Source organism: Salmo salar, chromosome 11 (assembly GCF_965601325.2).
Source record: "Salmo salar chromosome 11, fSalSal1, whole genome shotgun sequence".
NCBI lineage: Eukaryota > Metazoa > Chordata > Actinopteri > Salmoniformes > Salmonidae > Salmo > Salmo salar.
The window spans coordinates 112,049,102-112,072,547 of NC_138301.1; the positions used below are offsets into that span (position 1 = coordinate 112,049,102).

General features: G+C 45.7%; 1 protein-coding gene across 1 annotated transcript; it reads right to left on the reverse strand.

Moving 5' to 3' along the window:
• Positions 1 to 477: 477 nt before the first annotated feature.
• On the reverse strand, positions 478 to 22,996 carry LOC106563729 (amyloid-beta A4 precursor protein-binding family B member 3). Its single transcript, XM_082958283.1, has 13 exons — positions 22,586 to 22,996; positions 20,842 to 21,724; positions 10,238 to 10,425; positions 10,038 to 10,111; positions 8,171 to 8,222; positions 5,670 to 5,819; positions 5,332 to 5,459; positions 2,658 to 2,772; positions 2,456 to 2,543; positions 2,237 to 2,320; positions 1,342 to 1,457; positions 974 to 1,153; positions 478 to 709 (listed from the first exon to the last, which is right to left on the reverse strand). The coding sequence occupies exons 2-13, from the start codon at positions 20,888 to 20,890 to the stop codon at positions 482 to 484; spliced, it is 1,452 nt and encodes a 483-aa protein (XP_082814409.1). The 5' UTR covers positions 20,891 to 21,724; positions 22,586 to 22,996; the 3' UTR covers positions 478 to 481.
• Positions 22,997 to 23,446: the final 450 nt, after the last annotated feature.

Here is a 23,446-nt window from a genome sequence, read left to right on the forward strand (position 1 = left end):
CCTTCGCTCCCTCCCTTTACTCAACTCCCTCCCTCCCTCCCCCCTTTGCTCAACCCCTTCACTCTCTCCCTTTACTCAACTCAACTCAACTCCCTCCCTCCCTCCCTAACCCCTTTGCTCAACCCCTTCGCTCCCTCCCTTTACTCAACTCCCTCCCTCCCTAACCCCTTTGCTCAACCCCTTCGTTCCCTCCCTTTACTCAACTCAACTCCCCTTCCTCCCTTCCTCCTCCCTCCCTTCCTCCCTTCCCTCCCTCCCTACCCCCTTTACTCAACTCAACTCCCCTTACTTCCTTCCTTCCCTCCCTTCCTCCCCCCTCCCTTCCTCCCTTCCCTCCCTCCCTACCCCCTTTACTCAACTCAACTCCCCCTCCCTCCCTCCCTCCCTCCCTCCCTCCCTCCCTCCCTCCCTCCCTCCCTCCCTCCCTCCCTCCCTCCCTCTTCCTCCCGTCCTCCCTCCCTCCCCTCCCACCCTCTGGTTGCTATGGTGTGGAAACGGCTGACTGTTTATTTCTGAAAGTCTCAAAAAACGCCAGCATGCCCTTTTTGGTGGTGGAGGAGCCAGCCTTGGGCGGGGACAGTCCTTGGTGACGGGGAGCTGGAAAACTGAAGCCGTCCATGGAGTTGGCCCGCTTCACCTTGGAACCCACCCGCCACATTTTGGACCTGGGTGGTGGAGTCTGGGCTACCAAGCACTTCTGGTACTGGACCTGCAGGGGACACAATGGAGTCATGTTAAGCAGTGACCATAATGTCACTTTTCATGTTGGAAAGATACTGTAAATGAGTCATGACTCCATGACATTCTCTACCATTCTCTGCCAATTCCCTTTAAAATATTAATCATTCAGCAATGATAGCATGTATAAATTCAAGTATTTATCATGCCAGTTTGTCTACAGAAGCCATTTTGTCCATTAGTTCTCCATCACTGTGTTTCATCCTTCAGGGTGACCCCTAACTAAGTGACTCACCATGCACGCAGCCTGCACAGCCTCAGAGATTATCCCTGCGTCTGGCTCACACCAGAAAACATGACACTCAAACCGCTGCGTCCCGCCATCCACTATCACTGCAAAGGTGTGTGTATCATGCCCCACACCCAGAAAGGTCAGCAAACGCACTTGACATTCCCAAAATGGATCATCTCCATCCTGAAAGAGAAATCATAGAGAAGGTAGAGAAAGAAAGACAGAGCGAGAGAGAGAGAGAGAGAGACAGAGAGAAGAGAGAGAGCGAGACAAAGGTAAAAAAATAAGTGAGAGAGAGAAACAACAGGTAGCCAGAGAAATGTAGTAATTTCATTGGTTGGTTTACAGGTTTCCTGATTTCTCCTCCTCACCTCTCCTTTCCAGAGTGACAGGACAGTGTCAGAGATGTGGATGACGATGGGCTCCCAATCATCACTGTCTGAGGTGTTCATGATGCTCTCTATGGCCCGGTTCAGCACCTCCATACCTGCCAGAGGATCCCACATAGAGGACCTTAATACAGCTGCTTCAGCAACAACACAGCCACAGTTGTGGCTCCAAAAGTGAGGTAAAACCATAGATGGGCTTCTAGTGGTATTCTCTGCTCTTTTCTGTTGTGAGAGAACATGCTCAGAGTTTCAAGGACTTTTCCGTTGTACCAAACTTATTTCCTTGCCTAACTTCCAGTGATTGTTAAAATATAGGCTGATCAGCAAAGGTGTGTGATCTCAAATGAGGACAAATGGCTTGTCTTTACTACTAAGAACACCTCAGTGGACCATAATACCCCAGACATAAAGCATCTGGGACCGGCTCTATGTCGGTCAGTCAGCTGGTCCAGCTAACAGCAGGCAGGCAGGGCACCTTGATGGATGCTACCGTTTTGGAGCCTGTAGTGAATACAGCGCCTCGCCGAGGGACTGCCAACTGACACAGTGACCCTGAGCGCTAGCTAACGGGCGCTAGCAGCTAGCTTCACAATCACAACGTGACTCGGCGCATTTGCTGATAATAATGAGACGATGTCCTCTGTCTCTTAAATGATCCAGACCCAATTTCAAACATGCCTGTGAGTCCTGGCTGCTGTCTAATCCTCCATATCTGTTGATGAGACATCACAGATCTTGTGTTCCCCTGTTGAGTCTCAAGGTTGTTATAGGAAGGAGAAGATTGTCTCTCTTCTTTGAGCTAGTTTAATAAATCAATAGATGAAAAATTTGATGGTATTTTTCCAGTTTAATAATAGACTACATTAGAATACAGTACCCATTGCCCTGGAGACGGGCAGGTTTCCGATGTACTGCACCTCAAACTTCTGCACCCTCTGCCTCATTGCATCCAGGAAGTCCACTGCAGTAAAATAATTAGAATAAACAAGTCATATGATTTACCATATTATGGAGTTGATAACTTGTATAAACTGGACATTGCTCCATTGAGAAAACCCCTACAGACTGTAACTGAAGGTCTCTGTGACTACTGTACCTTGGCGTGGCATGTCCTCAGGGGAGATGGTCGCCATGGTGAGGGAGCGGGCCATAGATGGGCTTCTAGTGGTCTTCTCTGCCATGATCTGGACACACACACAGACACAGCATTCACACTGGCTCACTCTAGAATGAACCTAAACTACTACGGTGGACTAAAGGGGTGTTAAACCACTTCCTACGCTTCACTTTGTGGTTACCTTTGAGCACATTTTGTGCAAAGCCGTGGCGATGGTTTTTGCTGGGGCGTTACAGCGAAACACATGGCACTTCAGCATACAGCTGTCTTTGTCACTGGCCACGAAGGCAAAATCTCTGGAAAGGAACAGAACACAACAGCATAGATTAACACAGAGTACAGGCACTATCTATAGGTCTGGATTGTGGAGGGGATAGCTGACTCCCTGCTTCACCTGGTGATCTGGTACTGTATGTATAACAATATAATTCCATTAGTATGACTGAGAATGGAAAGGAATTGAAAGCCATATTGAATACACATCTTCTGCACTAGTCCTACATCACTGCGTTAGCACACTGAACTAAAGCTAACGGTGCACCAGCGAGTATCATCAGTTAGCTTGATCAAGCGCACAATCATCAAACGTCTAAGCAACTGAACACTGAAGACAGACAACACAGACTATTTTTAACATTGATACTATCAGTTACTCTGGCTCATATTTTAGAAGAGATGGGGGAGGGTGACCTCAGGCAGCGTCCCTCAGGAGCTGACAGGACCAGGCAGTGTCAGATATCAGAGGTCTATAAATACCAAGGATCCATATGGACAGACATTGTTCTCAGCACGTTAAGCAACATGGACAGGGAATGTATTGCTCTGTCACCAACTTCTCATATCAGAAAGGGACTAAAGAGTCTTGATCCTGTAATCATATATCAGAGCAAAAGCACCCAACTGACATTCTACTGTAAACTCTCTGACACGTAGTTAGTAAATGAAGAACTGTTCTATGTCCAATGTGCAGTTGCTAAATGGGAAATGGCTCGGTGAGTGTTGCCGAGGTGTAATTCTCTCTATTGTCTCTGTAACATCCTCAGTGGGTTTCCCCACTTAAAACGATCAGGAGCAACAGTGATGTTATGTAGGCCACAGCTCTGGCACACCTGAATGTGCTGATGCCTGGGAAAGGAACTCAAATATTGAGGGAAAACACTGGAGTCAGAGGGAATAACAGATGAGCTTCCCTTTGGCATCAGCGGTGGGTCCACAAACGGTAAGATGTTTGTGTGTGTGTGTGTGTTTGTGTGTGCGTACAATATTCTGTAGTCCATCCACAGTGGAACGGGAGTTGTTTTATGACAATAAGCCATTTCTTTTGTTGGGGTGTAATACAGTAAAGCCAGGTGTAAATGGAGATCATTTGTCACAGTGGCAGATGCGACCTTGCAGCTCGACCCTGGTTGGCACAGCAGAAAGGAAGGAGACTTGGCTAAGGCACGGGGGGAGCTGATCATTTGGACATGACCCAGCAAGCTCTTCTTGTCCATTTATCTTCACAAAGGCCCATCCAACTGTTGTAGAAGAGTCTGTTACATGAATTTACACATTGATGCATCCTCCACTCAGCTCTCAGAGGAATGCAATCATTATGGAGTTTGAGCAGAATTTACCTCAGGAAGATAGTCCATTATGATTCTCACATTATAGCTCAATCATCAGCAGTACTCATTTGGGAATAGGGCAAGACAACAGTCTGAGATAAGGCTGGGTGGGCATTTGTTGTGAGACAAGGACAGAACTGCTTGGTACATACCTGTACACTGCATAAGAAATAACGGTCGATAGAAATGGAGAAAGAAATAGACGTGTTTCTTTGAACGTGCATGAGAAACATGTCAGCAGAAGCATGTTACATTATTGATGAGGCAATAAGACACAGCATGACTACAGAAAGTACGCCGGACATACTGGAGCACTGAGCTTTTTTCTTGAGACCCTGATGCAAGCTGGCAAAGTCACACATGGCATGTCAACAGAAAATTAGTTGACCAAGAAAAGAGTGATTACCTGTCTCTGTTTTCATGAGTGGCATTTAAAAAAGAAAGAAAGTTAATTATTACAACTACCTTAACTAGGAGACAAAACGGTTGTATTGCTTCATAACTATGATCCTCATACAACATAGCCTACTGTCAGTAACAATTGGGAACTGCTGTACTGACTTATTTTCACTAGTTTCAGTCCTTCTGAATCCAGGCTGTATCACATCCGGCCGTGATTGGGAGTCCCATAGGGCGGCGCACAATTGGCCCAGTGTCGTCTGGGTTTGGCCGAGGTAGGCCGTCATTGTAAATATGAGTTTGTTCTTAACTGACTTGCTTAGTTAAATAAAGGTTAAATAAAAAATACAAAAAATAACAAATTCTAATTCTGTACCCTTGTCACGTCTCTTCCTCAGGGCTATTCTATTCTACTCAGCCTAAGTCTGAGATGTAGTACCACTGACACGGCCAACAGGTCAATGCCTGAATTTTCTCCAGCAAGAACAGAGCCAAATATAACTGCCCTCAGATGCACTCAACTCCCAGTGTACTACAATAGACCTGACATGTCTGCTACGCTGAATTACCAACCAAACCCAAGGCTGTATAGCCCATATAAAAACACTCATTTATAAATGATTTACTTTCTTCACTCAATGGAATATTTCCATGTCATCAAGTATATACAATGACAACAACTTTAAACAGTCTTCCCTGACCATCAACCCAAGAGCATTGTGCTTAGTTGGTTCACCATATTATACCGTATTTAAACATGTAACTTCAGGTATCAACACTGACCATAACAAAAAGAGAAGGAGAGAGGACTGGGGAGTATTTCCCAATACGTTTCCCAGGTTGGCCCACCTGCCGTTGTTGCAGCCCACGCCCCACACGCGGATGTCAATGATAGGCTGGCAGTGGAGAAGGCTGCGGTCCACTGGGTCCATCAGGCTGAGGGTATCCTTCTTCAGAACCATCATCATGTCCTGGCCCTGGGAGAGGACAGGGAGAGAGGACAGAGAGGACAGGGAGAGATGAGAGAGAAGACAGGGAGAACAGAGAGGACAGAGAGGTCAAGGAGGACAGGGAGGAAAGAGAAGACAGGGAGGACAGAGAGGACAGAGAGGAAAGGGAGGACAGAGAGGACAGGGAGAGAAGACAGAGAAGACTCTCTCAACCCCGCCTCACGTCGCCTTTCTCACCTCTCCCCAGGCGCCCAGTGTGTCATCGCGGCCCTCTGCCTTGCTGCTGGACAGCTGCTGGATGCAGTTATTGACAGCCAGACTGCTCTTCCCCGGGATCAGCTCCTCCTCTGGAATCTCCACCCAGCCCAGGGAGCGCACAGCAAAACACTGACCAACACAACCACACCACACCAACACAACCACATCACACCATGCCAACACAACCACACCATGCCAGCACAACCACACCACACCATGTCCATGCCAACACAACCACATAACACCATGCCATCACAACCACACCACACCATGCCAACACAACCACATCACACCATGCCATCACAACCACACCACACCATGCCAACACAACCACATCACACCATGCCAACACAACCACACCATGCCAGCACAACCACACCACCATGTCCATGCCAACACAACCACATAACACCATGCCAACACAACCACACCACACCATGCCAACACAACCACATCACACCATGCCAACACAACCACACCATGCCAGCACAACCACACCACACCATGCCAACACAACCACACCAACACAACCACACCACACCATGCCAACACAACCACACCATGTCCATGCCAACACAACCACACCACACCATGCCAACACAACCACACCACACCAACACAACCACACCACACCATGCCAACACAACCACACCACACCAACACAACCACACCATGCCAACACAACCACACCATGTCCATGCCAACACAACCACACCATGCCAACACAACCACACCACACCATTCCAACACAACCACACCATGCCGACACAACCACACCACACCAACACACCACGCCAATACAACCACACCACACCATGCCAACACAACCACACCATGCCGACACAACCACACCACACCATGCCAACACAACCACACCATGCCAACACAACCACACCATGCCGACACAACCACACCATGCCGACACAACCACACCACACCAACACACCACGCCAATACAACCACACCACACCATGCCAACACAACCACACCACACCATGCCAACACAACCACACCATGCCAACACAACCACACCATGTCCATGCCCACACAACCACACCATGTCCATGCCAACACAACCACACCACACCATGCCAGCACAACCACACCATGCCAACACAACCACACCATGCCGACACAACCACACCATGCCGACACAACCACACCACACCAACACACCACGCCAATACAACCACACCACACCATGCCAACACAACCACACCACACCATGCCAACACAACCACACCATGTCCATGCCCACACAACCACACCATGTCCATGCCAACACAACCACAACACACCATGCCAACACAACCACACCACACCATGCCAGCACAAGCACACCACACCAACAGAACCACACCATGCCAACACAACCACACCATATGAACAGAACCACACCATACCATGCCAACAGACCCAGGAGGGAGAGGAGTGGAGGGTAGAGGTGGGGAGGAGGCAGAGATAAGGGAATAAGCAGAGACTATTCAAACTAGATAATAATGTACAGTGTGTCCAGTATCTACAGTATATCAACATGATTCAGACTAGATAATAATGTACAGTGTGTCCAGTATCTACAGTATATCAACATGATTCAGACTAGATAATAATGTACAGTGTGTCCAGTATCTACAGTATATCAACATGATGCCTCTATATAATGTATATACTGCATCTACAGTATATCAACATGATGCCTCTATATAATGTATATACTGCATCTACAGTATATCAACATGATGCCTCTATATAATGTATTTACTGCATCTACAGTATATCAACATGATGCCTCCATATAATGTATATACTGTATCTACAGTATATCAACATGATGCCTCCATATAATGTATTTACTGTATCTACAGTATATCAACATGATGCCTCCATATAATGTATATACTGCATCTACAGTATATCAACATGATGCCTCCATATAATGTATTTACTGCATCTACAGTATATCAACATGATGCCTCCATATAATGTATTTACTGTATCTACAGTATATCAACATGATGCCTCCATATAATGTATATACTGCATCTACAGTCCATCAATACTGCTCCTGCCTGACTCTCAAAGAGATGACTCTCAAATCTTTTTAGCGGACATGGTATATGAATTCCTCTAAGAGCTGCCTAGCCTGAACAACAACAAAAATATATTGATCAACGCTAACATTATAAATGTGATCCCTTTTAACCCTTGAATAATAAATTATAGAAAATAGTGTTAAGAGTTAAAAATCTGCTAAAATCGATTAGTATTCTCTGGAGGAGCACAGAAGTGTTTACCCCCCCGAAAATAGTCTTAGGTATGGATGTTATTTGTCAGAACATGCTGTTTTGGTGAGTGCATAAGAAGAGGGATTTGGACCATAGAAATGTAATCTATAGAACAGGCTTGTCTCAAATGTGAAGGCCCGTTCTAAGGATTCTACTGTATTTCTATGGTTTGGACAACATCAAAGCCCACTCTACCTTGGAGTCAGGATCCATGTTGGTGCAGAAATAATCGTCCTGCCAGGAGACCCTGTGGGAGATTAGCAGAACAGTCAAATGACATGAAGGATTACCACCACCACAGCACAAATTACGCTGTTGCCTTTTCTGCATCCCTCCCTGCTGCCCTGTAAGATGCTGTTTGGTATGGCGTATTATACGATGTTATAATCTAGTTCTTTGTTCATCTGTTTGTTTGTGTTTGAAAGTAAAGCCCTTCCTTTCTGTTTGATGCTGCCTGCCTGTCTGCTCTTGATGGGGAAACAGCTGTTGAGTGGGTCATGGATGATCAAAAATAAACAGAGCTGTTCTGATGCCCTCACGCTGGCTGACTCAGAGGTGGAGTTGTTAGACATTTACCTCCCTGATACAGCTGACAGGAGACAATCCCAAGAGGCTGCTATTCCTGCAACCAGGGGCCACAAGACTCTCCCTCTCTTTCCATTAAACTCTTTGGTGAAGCAGAGCAGGATAAGATAGTGTCCATTATTAGACCTATGCATTTCTTGATGCTACGCTCAGTGAACTGAGTTTCACCATTCTCCACAATCTCTGTCCATACAGAACATTAAGCTCCCCTGTGTCAAATGCATCCTGATTCAACACAACCACTGCAGAAGGGACTGTGTTTATTGGTTGGCTCATTAACCTCTACATGTCACACAGGAAACAGGGCCCCTCAAGGGGCTGCTAAAATAAAATAACTCCAGATAATTCAATTGTTAACTGCTTTTACCCTTAATGGTAAAGGCAAGGTAGCTATACATAATATTAAAGAACCTATGAACAACCATCAAGGTGATCTAAGATGCATTTGACCTAACAGGTTTGACCTTGCTGTGTAGACGGGTTGGTTGTTTAGCAACAAAAACGAGGCGTGCGCAACTATAAGACAAAACAGACGGAGTTAGCTTAGAATGTTGACAACGTGTAAACTAGATTTAGTCTACAATGTTTATTGAAAACATAAATACATTTGCACAATGAGCACTTGTTGTCTCTCAAGTACACCGTTACAGCTAACGTTAGCTAGCAAATTTTAGCCATATTAGCATAGACATGACATCAGTCAAAACACCTCAAATCATGGTATCAATAAAAATATACAAGCTGAAACGAGCCACCTACGATTCCCCACAAGGCTGCTCCTTTCATTGTCGCTAGCGATATGACCATTCAGAATCATAACAAAGCACGGCTTCCGGCCACATCGATGCGCATGCAGCATTTGTGATCTTGTCAGCCAACCCGTCTACGCTAAAGAAACCTAAGAACACAGACGTGCCACAGATGGTTAAGACTCATCCTCAGGAACTACATCAAACAGTATTTTCCCTAATCGCTTGTATGTATTCAGATCATGGTACAATGGCTGAACTGTAATAATGATATGATGTAGTGTGGTGCTGAACTAGGGCCTAAATCTCCTGACTTTATCAGCCTGGGGACAAATATGGCAGGCCTCTAATCAGAACACAGAGAATGGAATAGTGGGGGAAGTATTCCAGGAGGCATAGCGATATGTGATCTGCCACATTTCCAGGCCAGTGAAGCCATCATGAGCCATGGAGCTATCGAACAGATTAAGAGAGAGAGAGAGAGAGAATACATCCAACACACTAACCCTCTCGTTTGATTACATCATCAACACATTCACCTTGTAGAATAACCTTCATCACACAACTGAAATGTAGTCAACCCAGTCACCTTGTAGAATAACCTTCATCACACAACTGAAATGTACTCATTACTCCACTGTGGATAGCATAACCCAGTAACAAGGCTACAGGGCTTGCGCAGGTGAATGAGTGTTGGTTTGGGTCTGCAGAGGATTTTGAAAGACTACCTGTCATTTATGGAGGCCAATGGGCTCTCTGTCAGCCTTGCCCTTGATTCACGTCTGCCCCCAGCCTCCAGGCTCTGGAAAAGAGGACAAGAGACATTACTGGAGGTGTGATCCTTCCTCTCTGATGGCACCACATTCAGAATAAAGGACACAAAGTCAAACGGTGAGACTGAACTTTATTTAGAAGTTCAAGCCCTAACCTTGATGTCCGTGGCAGTGATGCCATTGATGGAGTTCTGGTCCTCCTCAGTGCTGTAGGATGGGTGCTGCCATTGGGTGGCGCCAGTGGCCACGTGCCAGTAATAGGTGCCGGTGCTGTCCCGGATGGTGCGCCACCCTGACGGTAGGTCAGAGTCCAAATCAAGGCTTGGGTCGTTCCAGATGTTGTCTGAAGAACACAGAACAGTAAGTCATCTTAACGAAGAAATACTCATGACCAATATTACAGTGCATTTTGGTGTCAAAATGTAACAGTAGTGTCAGGTCAATATTTCATTATGTTCATTATGGTCGGCTGGCTCTAGCATAAATAACATAGCTCTTTGAGGTCCATCGTACACAGGGGGCTGCATCCCATCGGCATCTAGCATTAGCCTCACCCAATCTAAAGCCTATGTAAGCCCCATGGCTGGCCTTGCTCTCACGGCCCTGCTACACGTGACCGGCAGAGGAGAGCACAGAAGGGTGTGTGAGATCCTCTGGCCACATGATAAATCTACCAATTACCAGAGTAGAATTCAGAACAGTCCCTCTGCATCACACAGGGCTGGCTGGCAAAACTAGTGTCTGAGGCTCGGCTCCTTTGTTTTCCCCTAACACTGAATATGCGATGGGACAGATTTGTGTTTGGAAGGGCAAATTAATTTGTAAATCAGGAGATCAATTATTTAAAATGTACAGAGAGGAGTAGAGACATAAAGACTAAATTAAAAGACGTGATGGGAGAGAAAAAGATATGTTCAGCAGTCGATGAGTGATTTCTTTGGAAACTTCAATATAGTTTGGACTAATTCTGCCATTAACTCAATGTGCTTAGCTCGAAGGAGAGCTGGGTGAATGGAGTGGTGAACAACAAAAAAAAAGAGAGAGAACGCGAGAAGTGGGTCAGAAGTGACATGAGGTCTGCATCCTAAAGGAACACTATTCCATATGTAGTACACTACTTTTGACCAGGAACTACATAGGGAATAGGGTGTCATTTGGGACAGGGTTGCCTGGGCACGGGTGTTTCTCTCTCAGCAGCATGCCACAGTTTTCTCGCTGTTATCACAGAACGAGAGAGAAAGAGGGGCTAAACCAAATAGGTGCTAAATCAAATAGAAGCTAAATCAAATAGAGGCTAAATCAAATAGGTGCTTAATCAAATAGGTGCTAAATCAAATAGAAGCTAAATCAAATAGAGGCTAAATCAAATAGGTGCTAAATCAAAGAGAGGCTAAATCAAATAGGTGCTAAATCAAAGAGAGGCTAAATCAAAGAGAGGCTAAATCAATCATGCAAAAACCATTTATGCCAGTTTTTCTTCAAGTCTGGTCTGTCATTTATTGCTAATTTTACATGATTTCATGCCTTGTACATCTCATCCCCATTCATCTCACTGTTTAACCCTGGTCACCCTTGTGTCTGAATGAAAAACAACACCACCCATCCCTTGGATAGACAGCAAGAGAAGATTAGACCCAGGAACAGATCAGCTGAACCCTGTTTCAGGGAGAGAAAATCAATGAGACAACAGTGTTAGAGAAAGATGGGAGGCAGAACTCTCCAGGCTTTATAAGGGGGTTTATAGGCAGGCAGGTAGGCAGGCGGGCCTCCTGGGCATGGGGCTAAGGACCGGACCAGCCTCTGGGTGACACCACTATTCAGCACATTTCACCGGCTGATTGATGGGTCAGTCAGTGCAGCATCTCCGGGAGATGTTGAAGCTGTGTGCATAATTATATTTCATCGCAGCCCTGAGAACATGGCCACTAGAGGAGACAATTTGGCACAGAATTCTCCCACCTTAGCCTGCCTTCTCCCACAGAGTTCTCCCACCTTAGCCTGCCTTCTCCCACAGAGTTCTCCCACCTTAGCCTGCCTTCTCCCACATAGTTCTCCCATCTGAGCCTGCCTTCTCCCACAGAGTTCTCCCATCTGAGCCTGCCTTCTCCCACAGAATTCTCCCACCTTAGCCTGCCTTCTCCCACAGAGTTCTCCCATCTGAGCCTGCCTTCTCCCACAGAGTTCTCCTAATGTAGCCTGCCTTCTCCCACATAGTTCTCCCATCTGAGCCTGCCTTCTCCCACAGAGTTCTCCAATTTTAGCCTGCCTTCTCCCACAGAGTTCTCCCACCTTAGCCTGCCTTCTCCCACATAGTTCTCCCATCTGAGCCTGCCTTCTCCCACAGAGTTCTCCCATCTGAGCCTGCCTTCTCCCACAGAATTCTCCCACCTTAGCCTGCCTTCTCCCACAGAGTTCTCCCATCTGAGCCTGCCTTCTCCCACAGAGTTCTCCTAATGTAGCCTGCCTTCTCCCACATAGTTCTCCCATCTGAGCCTGCCTTCTCCCACAGAGTTCTCCAATTTTAGCCTGCCTTCTCCCACAGAGTTCTCCTAATGTAGCCTGCCTTCTCCCACATAGTTCTCCCATCTAAGCCTGCCTTCTCCCACAGAGTTCTCCCATCTTAGTCTGCCTTCTCCCACAGAGTTCTCCCATCTTAGTCTCCCTTCTCCCACAGAATTCTCCCATCTTAGCCTGCCTTCTCCGACAGAGTTTTATTAATGTAGTCTGCCTTCTCCCAGAGTTCTCCCATCTTAGCCTGCCTTCTCCCACAGAGTTCTCCTAATGTAGCCTGCCTTCTCCCACAGAATTCTCCCATCTTAGTCAGTCTTCTCCCACAGAGTTCTCCCATCTTAGCCTGCCTTCTCCCATGTTATTACCAATGAGTCATACAGGGAGGGATTCTAAGAACTAGCATCAGTGAGACATAGTAGTGCATGACAGTTCTAAAGGAATGGATATTTTCTGCTTTAAAATATAATTGTACATTACAATCCAGTAGGTTTACTATGTACCAAGTATACTTGTCACCAACCATTACTGTATATCACAATGGCTGAGGCTATATATAGCCTTTCCTCCCAATTCTGCTCCTTGAGATCAGAACAATGGCTCTGTGTGATGTAGCCTAGTCCTAATCCTGAGTCTGTGTGATGTAGAGCCTAGTCCCAATCCTGAGTCTGTGTGATGTAGCCTAGTCCTAATCCTGAGTCTGTGTGATGTAGCCTAGTCCTAATCCTGAGTCTGTGTGATGTAGCCTAGTCCTAATCCTGAGTCTGTGTAATGTAGCCTAGTCCTAATCCTGAGTCTGTGTGATGTCGCCTAGTCCTAATCCTGAGTCTGTGTGATGTAGAGTTTAGTCCTAATCCTGAGTCTGTGTGATGTAGCCTAGTCCTAATCCTGAGTCTGTGTGATGTAGAGCCTAGTCCTAATCCTGAGTCTGTGTGATGTAGAGCCTAGTCCTAATCCTGAGTCTGTGTGATGTAGAACCTAGTCCTAATCCTGAGTCTGTGTGATCTAGAACCTAGTCCTAATCCTGAGTCTGTGTGATGTAGAACCGGGTCCTAATCCTGAGTCTGTGTGATGTAGAACCTAGTCCTAATCCTGAGTCTGTGTGATGTAGCCTAGTCCTAATCCTGAATCTGTGTGATGTAGCCTAGTCCTAATCCTGAGTCTGTGTGATGTAGCCTAGTCCTAATCCTGAGTCTGTGTGGTGTAGCCTAGTCCTAATCCTGAGTCTGTGTGATGTAGCTTAGTCCTAATCCTGAGTCTGTGTGATGTAGCTTAGTCCTCATCCTGAGTCTGTGTGATGTAGCCTAGTCCTAATCCTGAGTCTGTATGATGTAGCCTAGTCCTAATCCTGAGTCTGTGTGATATAGAGCCTAGTCCTAATCCTGAGTCTGTATGATGTAGCCTAGTCCTAATCATGAGTGTGTGATGTAGCCTAGTCCTAATCCTGAGTCTGTGTGATGTAGAGCCTAGTCCTAATCCTGAGTCTGTGTGATGTAGCCTAGCCCTAATCCTGAGTCTGTATGATGTAGCCTAGTCCTAATCATGACTGTGTGATGTAGCCTAGTCCTAATCCTGAGTCTGTGTGATGTAGCCTAGTCCTAATCCCTGATGCACAGGTGGGAGACAGGTTCTTACTGCTACGCTGGGTTCTTACAGCTACGCTGGGTGCTACGCTGAGTGCTACGCTGAGTTCTTACTGCTACGCTGAGTTCTTACTGCTACGCTGAGTTCTTACTGCTACGCTGGGTTCTTACTGCTACGCTGAGTTCTTACTGCTACGCTGAGTTCTTACTGCTACGCTGAGTTCTTACTGCTACGCTGGGTTCTTACTGCTACGCTGGGTTCTTACTGCTACGCTGGGTTCTTACTGCTACGCTGGGTTCTTACTGCTACGCTGGGTTCTTACTGCTAAAATGAGCACTTACTGCTACGCTGGGTTCTTACTGCTACGCTGGGTTCTTACTGCTACGCTGGGTTCTTACTGCTAAAATGAGCACTTACTGCTACGCTGGGTTCTTACTGCTACGCTGGGTTCTTACTGCTACGCTGGGTTCTTACTGCTACGCTGGGTTCTTACTGCTACGCTGCTTACTGCTAAACTGATCTCTTACTGCTACGCTGGGTTCTTACTGCTACGCTGGGTTCTTACTGCTACGCTGGGTTCTTACTGCTAAAATGAGCACTTACTGCTACGCTGGGTTCTTACTGCTACGCTGGGTTCTTACTGCTACGCTGGGTTCTTACTGCTACGCTGGGTTCTTACTGCTACGCTGGGTTCTTACTGCTACGCTGGATTCTTACTGCTACGCTGAGTTCCTACTGATACACTGCTTACTGCTAAACTGATCTCTTACTGCTACGCTGAGTTCCTACTGATACACTGCTTACTGCTAAACTGATCTCTTACTGCTGCGCTGAGTTCCTACTGATACGCTGCTTACTGCTACGCTGGATTCTTACTGCTACGCTGAATTTGTAACTTATGCCAAGGTATTTGGTATTATATAACCTGACACCAGGGCTGATGATGGATAATCCTCATATTACAATACCTCAATCCAAAACAGTGAATCACCATCAACTGTCCTCATTCACCAAGATAGTGGCACCAATCCTCTCCTAGATAGCATCATCATACCTCTCTGACTGACTTCTGTACAGAGTGAGTGTCCAGCTTTTCTGTTCTTTATGGGAGACTATGAGAGACTGTTCCAATGGCTCCATCTCTATGGGAGACTATGAGAGACTGTTCCACTGGCTCCATCTCTATGGGAGACTATGAGAGACTGTTCCACTGGCTCCATCTCTATGGGAGACTATGAGAGACTGTTCCAATGGCTCCATCTCTATGGGAGACTATGAGAGACTCTATCCCAATGGCTCCATCTCTATGGGAGACTATGAGAGACTGTTCCACTGGCTCCATCTCTATGGGAGACTATGAGAGACTGTTCCACTGGCTCCATCTCTATGGGAGACTATGAGAGACTGTTCCACTGGCTCCATCTCTATGGGAGACTATGAGAGACTGTTCCAATGGCTCCATCTCTATGGGAGACTATGAGAGACTGTTCCACTGGCTCCATCTCTATGGGAGACTATGAGAGACTGTTCCAATGGCTCCATCTCTATGGGAGACTATGAGAGACTGTTCCACTGGCTCCATCTCTATGGGAGACTATGAGAGACTGTTCCACTGGCTCCATCTCTATGGGAGACTATGAGAGACTGTTCCACTGGCTCCATCTCTATGGGAGACTATGAGAGACTGTTCCACTGGCTCCATCTCTATGGGAGACTATGAGAGACTGTTCCACTGGCTCCATCTCTATGGGAGACTATGAGAGACTCTATCCCAATGAATCCATCTCTATGGGAGACTATGAGAGACTGTTCCACTGGCTCCATCTCTATGGGAGACTATGAGAGACTGTTCCAATGGCTCCATCTCTATGGGAGACTATGAGAGACTGTTCCACTGGCTCCATCTCTATGGGAGACTATGAGAGACTCTATTCCAATGAATCCATCTCTATGGGAGACTATGAGACTGTTCCACTGGCTCCATCTCTATGGGAGACTATGAGAGACTGTTCCAATGGCTCCATCTCTATGGGAGATTATGAGAGACTCTATTCCAATGAATCCATCTCTATGGGAGACTCTGTTCCAAAGGCTAAGAAACAGCTTCTATCTCCAGGCCATCAGACTGTTAAACAGTCACCACCAGCCGGCTTCCACCCAGTACCCTGTTCTCAACCAGTCTCCACTGTAAAATTATTTCCAATAACAGATTCAATGTGCTGTGCATTTAATTCCCATGGTAAGTGAGTAGTATTTATTAAATCTTTTTTCGATGTTGACACAGTACACAAAATTGCCCTTGTTTACTGTTTGCATGGATCTGTAATGGCTTTCCTTACTCAGAGGACTTTCTATTGAATAGTGGAGTCCATGAAGTCCATGAAGTATTGGTGTATTCTCTCAACACTAATGATACAGGAGAGTAATACTTGGCCATTTCAGTTGGCCATTTCAAATGGTGATCTCTAAAGTAATGCCCTTATCATGCTATTTTCACCTAGTTTATAATCTTCTCTATATATCATGGCTTTTGTTCTACCGAAATATTGAATTAAGCCTCCATTACGTCCTCCCATTGTAGAACTGAGGCCTCTGTCCTGAAAGGTGATAGGGTGGTTAATGTTCCAATCACACAGAAGGAAAGCTACACTTGCATTTCTTCCTCTAGTGTTGGGAGTAGAGAGCAGAATGCACACTGGGGAAAGTGTGAACTTTCGGGAGACGAAGGGAGGGAGAGAGAGAGAGAGAGAGAGAGAGAGAGAGAGAGAGAGAGAGAGAGAGAGAGAGAGAGAGAGGGAGACAGAGACGGAGACAGAGAGGGACAGAGACAGAGAGATGATGTTAGTGAATTATTGATGAATCCCAGAGAGTGAGTCTGCAATGCGTGATCAGTTCCTATAGCAACTACTTCTCTAAATCAGCTAATCAAATAAGCTAAACGGGGTAGAGAGATTTCACGTGATATTGTTGTGTGAGCTGTACATGTACATTAGATTGATGCATGAGGATGAATGTGACTGATATTCCCGGTACCGGCAGAAACTAGCTAGTCCTCTATGCGCCGTCAACCATAGCTTAGTCAGCATTGCCTTTCCTACTGTGCAGTAATGGATGCCAGCCTGCACTTGAGAAGTGTTCCCAGGTATCTTGCTTCATCAATTTTGGCAGGCTTTATTTACTGGTGGACCTCGTTGAAATACCTCAGGTCTCCTTTGAGACTAGTGGATGTAAGGATGCAGTGACTTCATGGAGGAGTACAGTATGGTCCTCACCCCCTTGGCATTGTCACTGATGACACCAGTCACCAAAATAAATCCTGGCCTATCTAATCTAGATGCAGATACACACTGGAGTCACTCAACACACGTTTGGACTGAGCCTGTTACCAAATAACTCCCAAATGGCCAATGAAGACTGAGCTCCCCACAAGGCTGTAAACAGCTGTAATTAAGCAGTGATTGCAGACGGGTAGCTCTCATCTTCCTCTCTGCCCTGAACTACCCCTTACACAACCGAATGGGGAATGATGGACTGGGACAGCTTAACAAATGGAACATTGAGGGGTAATGGGATTTACAAACGAGAGCAGTGGAGGCTAGTGAGGGGAGGACGGCTCATAATAATGGATGAAATGGAGTCAATGGAGTGGTATCAAACACATGAAAACCACATCTCTGATGTGTTTGATACCACTCCATTGACTCCATTTCATCCATTATTATGAGCCGTCCTCCCCTCAGCAGCCTCCACTGAGAGCGATGCTTAAAATTAGATCAAAATAACAGAATATGTTTATACTGTAACAATGTAAGAAAACACCCTGCTGTAGACTAGAGACAAGAAATTGCATTATGCAAAGAAAGAATTAAGGGGAGACTATAAATAACAGCAATATGATCAACTGCAGAGAGAGAGAGAGAGAGAGAGAGAGAGAGAGAGAGAGGTACATCTGGAGGAGAGAGAGAGAGTGAGAGGTACATCTGGAGGAGAGAAAGAAAGTGAGAGGTACATCTGGAGGAGAGCGAGAGAGTGAGAGGTACATCTGGAGGAGAGAGAGAGAGAGAGGTACATCTGGAGGAGAGCGAGAGAGAGAGGTAACATCTGGAGGAGAGAAAGAGAGTGAGAGGTACATCTGGAGGAGAGAAAGAGAGTGAGAGGTACATCTGGAGGAGAGCGAGAGAGAGAGGTACATCTGGAGGAGAGAAAGAGAGTGAGAGCTACATCTGGAGGAGAGCGAGAGAGTGAGAGGTACATCTGGAGGAGAGCGAGAGAGTGAGAGGTACATCTGGAGGAGAGAGAGAGAGAGAGGTAACATCTGGAGGAGAGAGAGAGAGTGAGAGGTACATCTGGAGGAGAGAGAGAGAGTGAGAGGTACATCTGGAGGAGAGAGAGAGAGAGAGGTACATCTGGAGGAGAGAGAGAGTGAGAGGTACATCTGGAGGAGAGAGAGAGAGAGAGAGAGAGAGAGAGAGAGAGAGAGAGGTACATCTGGAGGAGAGAGAGAGTGAGAGGTACATCTGGAGGAGAGAGAGAGAGAGGTACATCTGGAGGAGAAATCGAGAGAGGTACATCTGGAGGAGAGAGAGAGAGAGAGAGAGAGAGAGAGAGAGAGAGAGAGAGGTACATCTGGAGGAGAGAGAGAGAGAGAGGTACATCTGGAGGAGAGAGAGAGAGAGAGAGAGAGGTACATCTGGAGAGAGAGAGAGAGAGAGAGAGAGAGAGACAGCGAGAGAGAGAGAGAGAGAGAAAGAGGTACATCTGGAGGAGAGAGAGAGATAGAGAGTAATCCCAGCTGTGCTTCTGTGCAAGGTCAGAGCTAGGCTCTATCTGCCAGAGGGATTATGGGCCAGACTGAATCACAACATCAATCTGAGATTCAGCACTGAATCAGGGACCAACCCAACCCATACGTGGCATGACAATGAAAGTCACATGAAGTTGGTTAAAGCACAAACTGTACAGATATGGGACCAGTTTTATGTTCCACAGGGTTCTATCATTACTCTATTCCACACCCGAACCCCTTCCAACACACAGTCACACACACACCCAAACTCTCCATCATATAAAGGGTTTTTCCTTAACTCGGCAATATACCAAGTTTTTACATTGGATTTACCAGTTAAATAATCCATCACCAAAACCCTTGCTTACACAGAACAATAGCAGGACGATGTGTATACTACACTAACATTAGGCTACTATTGCAGAGACTATTTTCTAACAAACTGTACTAGTATTGACACAGCGTGATCCTGTTTATCGTGCCCAGCATAAGTATGATGCCTTCTCGCTCTCTCCCCACTCTCCCTCTCTCCCTCCTCCTCTTTCAAAGAGAGTTATTTTGGGAGCAATGACATACTCAGTTAAGACAGATGCTTTATTTGAGGAACCGGTGGTGTTTTTTCTTATGAATGAGGGAAAAGTTAATAACAAAAAAGGTTTAACAACAGAGGGACAAGCCTTCTATAGCCTACTAAGAGGATATTAACAATGCTGTTGCTCACCAATATGTTTTGGATTTGACATTTAATTCATCATTACTACAATAACATACCGTAGAATAAATCATTAAATGTAATATCAATGTTTTAGTCATCAAACTGATTATTGACTCTCCATTGACTCCACTCTCCTTTGTGCTTACAACAAAACACTGTGCTAACTGGCTACTGTCCGATCCAATACTCCCAATAATATACTAGCTGACAGCCGCTCCTTACACCAGGAGGGCAACAGTTACCAAGACAACACAAAGTCACATGGCAACCCACACAGTCACCCAGGTGAACAACACAGCCTGTCCTCTATAAATAGCATCTCTGCGCTGGTATTTGTTTACTGTGTGTGGGGAGGGTGAGGGACACTAAGTCGGACAGAAAATGAGACTAAACTCACCTAAACAATCTTCCAAACACATTTCAAAATCATGGCATGATATATTTTAATACCACAAAATCCAAGAATTACATGAAGATCAGCGGCAAACATACGGATGCACAGAATTTTAAGCAGCCATCCTGTGAATCCATGTAGGTAGGCCCTCAAGGACCACGTTGCAGACTGGACTCACTAGACAGACGTTTGGTATTGCAAGGGAAAACTGTGAATTGTCGAGAGAGAGAGAGAGAGAAAGAAAGAGAGAGGGACTTATGATCCAATGCTTTGAGCAAGACCAGCTAGTAACACTGTGATATATGAAACTTCTCAGAAGCAACATACATCCCTGATACATGATGCATCGCTGCTAGTGAAATGCCCACCATCATCATTATTATCTTTAATACAAAGCTAAATACAAAACATTCATAGATCCACATGTTCTTTGTCTAACAGAGGCACTATAGTTCACTACCTGACCTCTCAACAAACCCACAATCATCTAACTCAGTCTTCATAAACATTGTATTTCCATGATCACTCTTCATAGTTAAACTGTACATGTATCGCCAAGAATCACTCTTCAGTGTTTGTGGGACAGAATGCCTGGCTGGCTTTAATCAGCTCACACCTACAGACCAACACTAACTCACTCCTCCTCTTCTCCTCCACTTCCTCGGAGGAACGAGGGATAAGAGAAAAAAGTCGGGAGGAGCCCAGGACGGTGTGTGTGTGTGTGTGTGTGTGTGTGTGTGAGTGTGTGTGTGTGTGGGTGTAGCCTACTCACCGTCATAATTGACTATGATGATGGCGAGCATGTAATCCTTCCCCAGCATGGTGAGAGTTGTTCCTTCCGTCCTGGCCCCCGGGTTAGCGGCAACACATTCCAAGCAGCCAGGGACACACTCGCATGCCAAGAGGATTAAAATCTTCACTCCACTCTCTATCTCCGTCTGTGTCACTCTCTCCTCTCTCTTCCTCTCGTGCAAGCCCTGGCCAGCACTCTGAGTAAAAGCTATGAAAATATAATCCCTTCTCCCTCTCTGTCTTGAAGTTCTCCCTCTTTGTCTTGAAGAGGTTCTATCTCTGTCTTGAAGAGGTTTATCTCTGTCTTGAAGATCTCCCTCTCTGTATTGATAAACTCTCTCTTTCTCTCTGTATTGATGATCTCTCAATGTCTTGATGATCTCTCTCTGTCTTGAAAATATCCCTCTCTGTTTTGATGATATCTCTCTCTTTCTTTATGATCTCTCTCTGCATTGATCTCTCTCCATCGATGATCTCTCTCTGTAATGATGAACCTCTCTCTGTCTTGATGATCTTTCTCTCTGTCTTGATGATCTCTCTCTCTCTCTCTCTCTCTCTCTCTCTCTCTAGCCTGCCTCTCTATCTCTTTATCTGTGCTGGAGGGATGCTGTTTGTTATACTGCTGCCGCCTATCGTTTCTCTCTCTCTCTCTCTCTCTCTCTCTCTCTCTCTCTCTCTCTTTCTGTATTGTGCTCAGTGGTGCCTGCAGCTTCTGCCATTCCCCCTCCTCTTTCCCCCCACCCCTTACCTCTCTCACACACACTCTAGCTTTTTCTCTCTCTCTCCCTCCCTCTCTGATTGTCCCCTGGCTCTGCTCTCTCTCTCTCTCTCTCTCTCTCTCTCTCTCTGTGCCTTAAGGACGGCTGGCAAGGAGGCAGAGAAAAGGTACTTTAGGGACAAGGGTTAAGTGCACACCAGCAAACAGACACAATATCCTACTTTTCGAGAATATAGAATAAATACATTACTACAGGAATATGGAGGCCAATAAAAGGGCAATAATACAGAAACCAAAACAAACACACTTTCTCAAACAGTTAATGCGATTGGTGTAGCCTATATCAAGTGTCTGTGTAGCGAAGGAGCTGTAATAGGATTTAATTCAATTTGAGATGGGATACACACACCTCTCTGTGTAAATGGGATGTCTCAGGAAGATTAGTCACATAAATCTATCCCACACAAAGAACCCGCATCTGTCATGGTCTACTGTTTAAAAAAAAATATTTGGGAGGGCAACATTAAGAGCACTTTTTTATAGGAATGCCAGCAACATTTACATTTTACAGAATACAGGAATAGCTACTGTAAATCTTCATTTTCCTAATGGGTGCCTCTCTATGTTAAGGTGTTCTACAAGCAGCATCCCTTAAAGGGAATTACTGCAGCTTTTCTAAAACCGTCTCATTTCCCGAGATGCAATGTTTTAGTGTAATTAAACTGATGGCCATCAATCTGATCCTTATCCCAGTCTCCACAAATCAACTGAGCAAAAATTGTAGGTTGGCTCGGCAGGGCAATGTATGGCAGAGAGATTGTATGTCATTCTATGGGTAGTACAATTTGATGAATGGATGAATTATCAACAACAACAAAAATACTCCCTAGCTGCATATAGCCAACTAAATTGTACTGAGCATGCTTATACGGAAAGTGAAATTTTTTTGACTACCATTGGCTACACATGGTCTACAGTTCCATCCTACATTATTTCTATGGTCCACCTTAATCAGCATCCATGTCTTGAAGGCTCACACTGCCCGTCATCGTCCAGTCTGCTTGCGTCATCCTTTTCTCACCTCCACTTGGGTTGCCGTGGCAACCACCTCCCAGCTCGCGTGTAGCATGCACCCCTTGATGGCACATGAAGAGAGAGCGCGTGCTGCGCGATCGTTCTATGCAGACGATACAACGTTTGCCTGACGACAAAACTGAATTCTTCCTCTGCTCTATGTTCTCTCAGAGACACTTTTGAGGAGATGGGAAACTCCATTGTGAACGTTGCCCATGCGTCGTCAATGGGTAGCGCGGTGCATTCTGGACGATTCTGAGACAGGGAGCGCACTCCTTCAGTTAGAGTCTATTGGGCGCTAGCTCAAAAACCCAACATTAGCATGAATAGAGCACCACAGTATGAGTCATAATACCCATAAAACCTAGCGGTCAAACAGGAAAATGGTTCCAATAATTTTCCCACCATTCATTTTCCCCATAGGGGATTTTAGAAACACTTAAAATAAGGGCTGTATTTCATGTAAACTTACCCTGGCGTGACATTTTGATAACCTTCTAAATCTCTTTAGGACAAGGTAACTTTTATCCTTAAATTTGCCTCTATTGGCCCCCAGCAAATGAATTGCTAATTAGCTGCTAATGTGGCTATCATAAATAACTACAAATGATCTGGACAAGACTGCCAAATTGAGGCAAAGGTAATAATCACTTGATTAAGTGGGCGGCAGGTAGCCTAGTGGTTAGAGTGTTGGGCCAGTTGCTGGATCGAATCCCGAAGCTGACAAGGTAAAAATCTGTTGTTCTGCCCCTAAACAAGGCAGTAGGCTGTTGTTGTAAATATGAATGTGTTC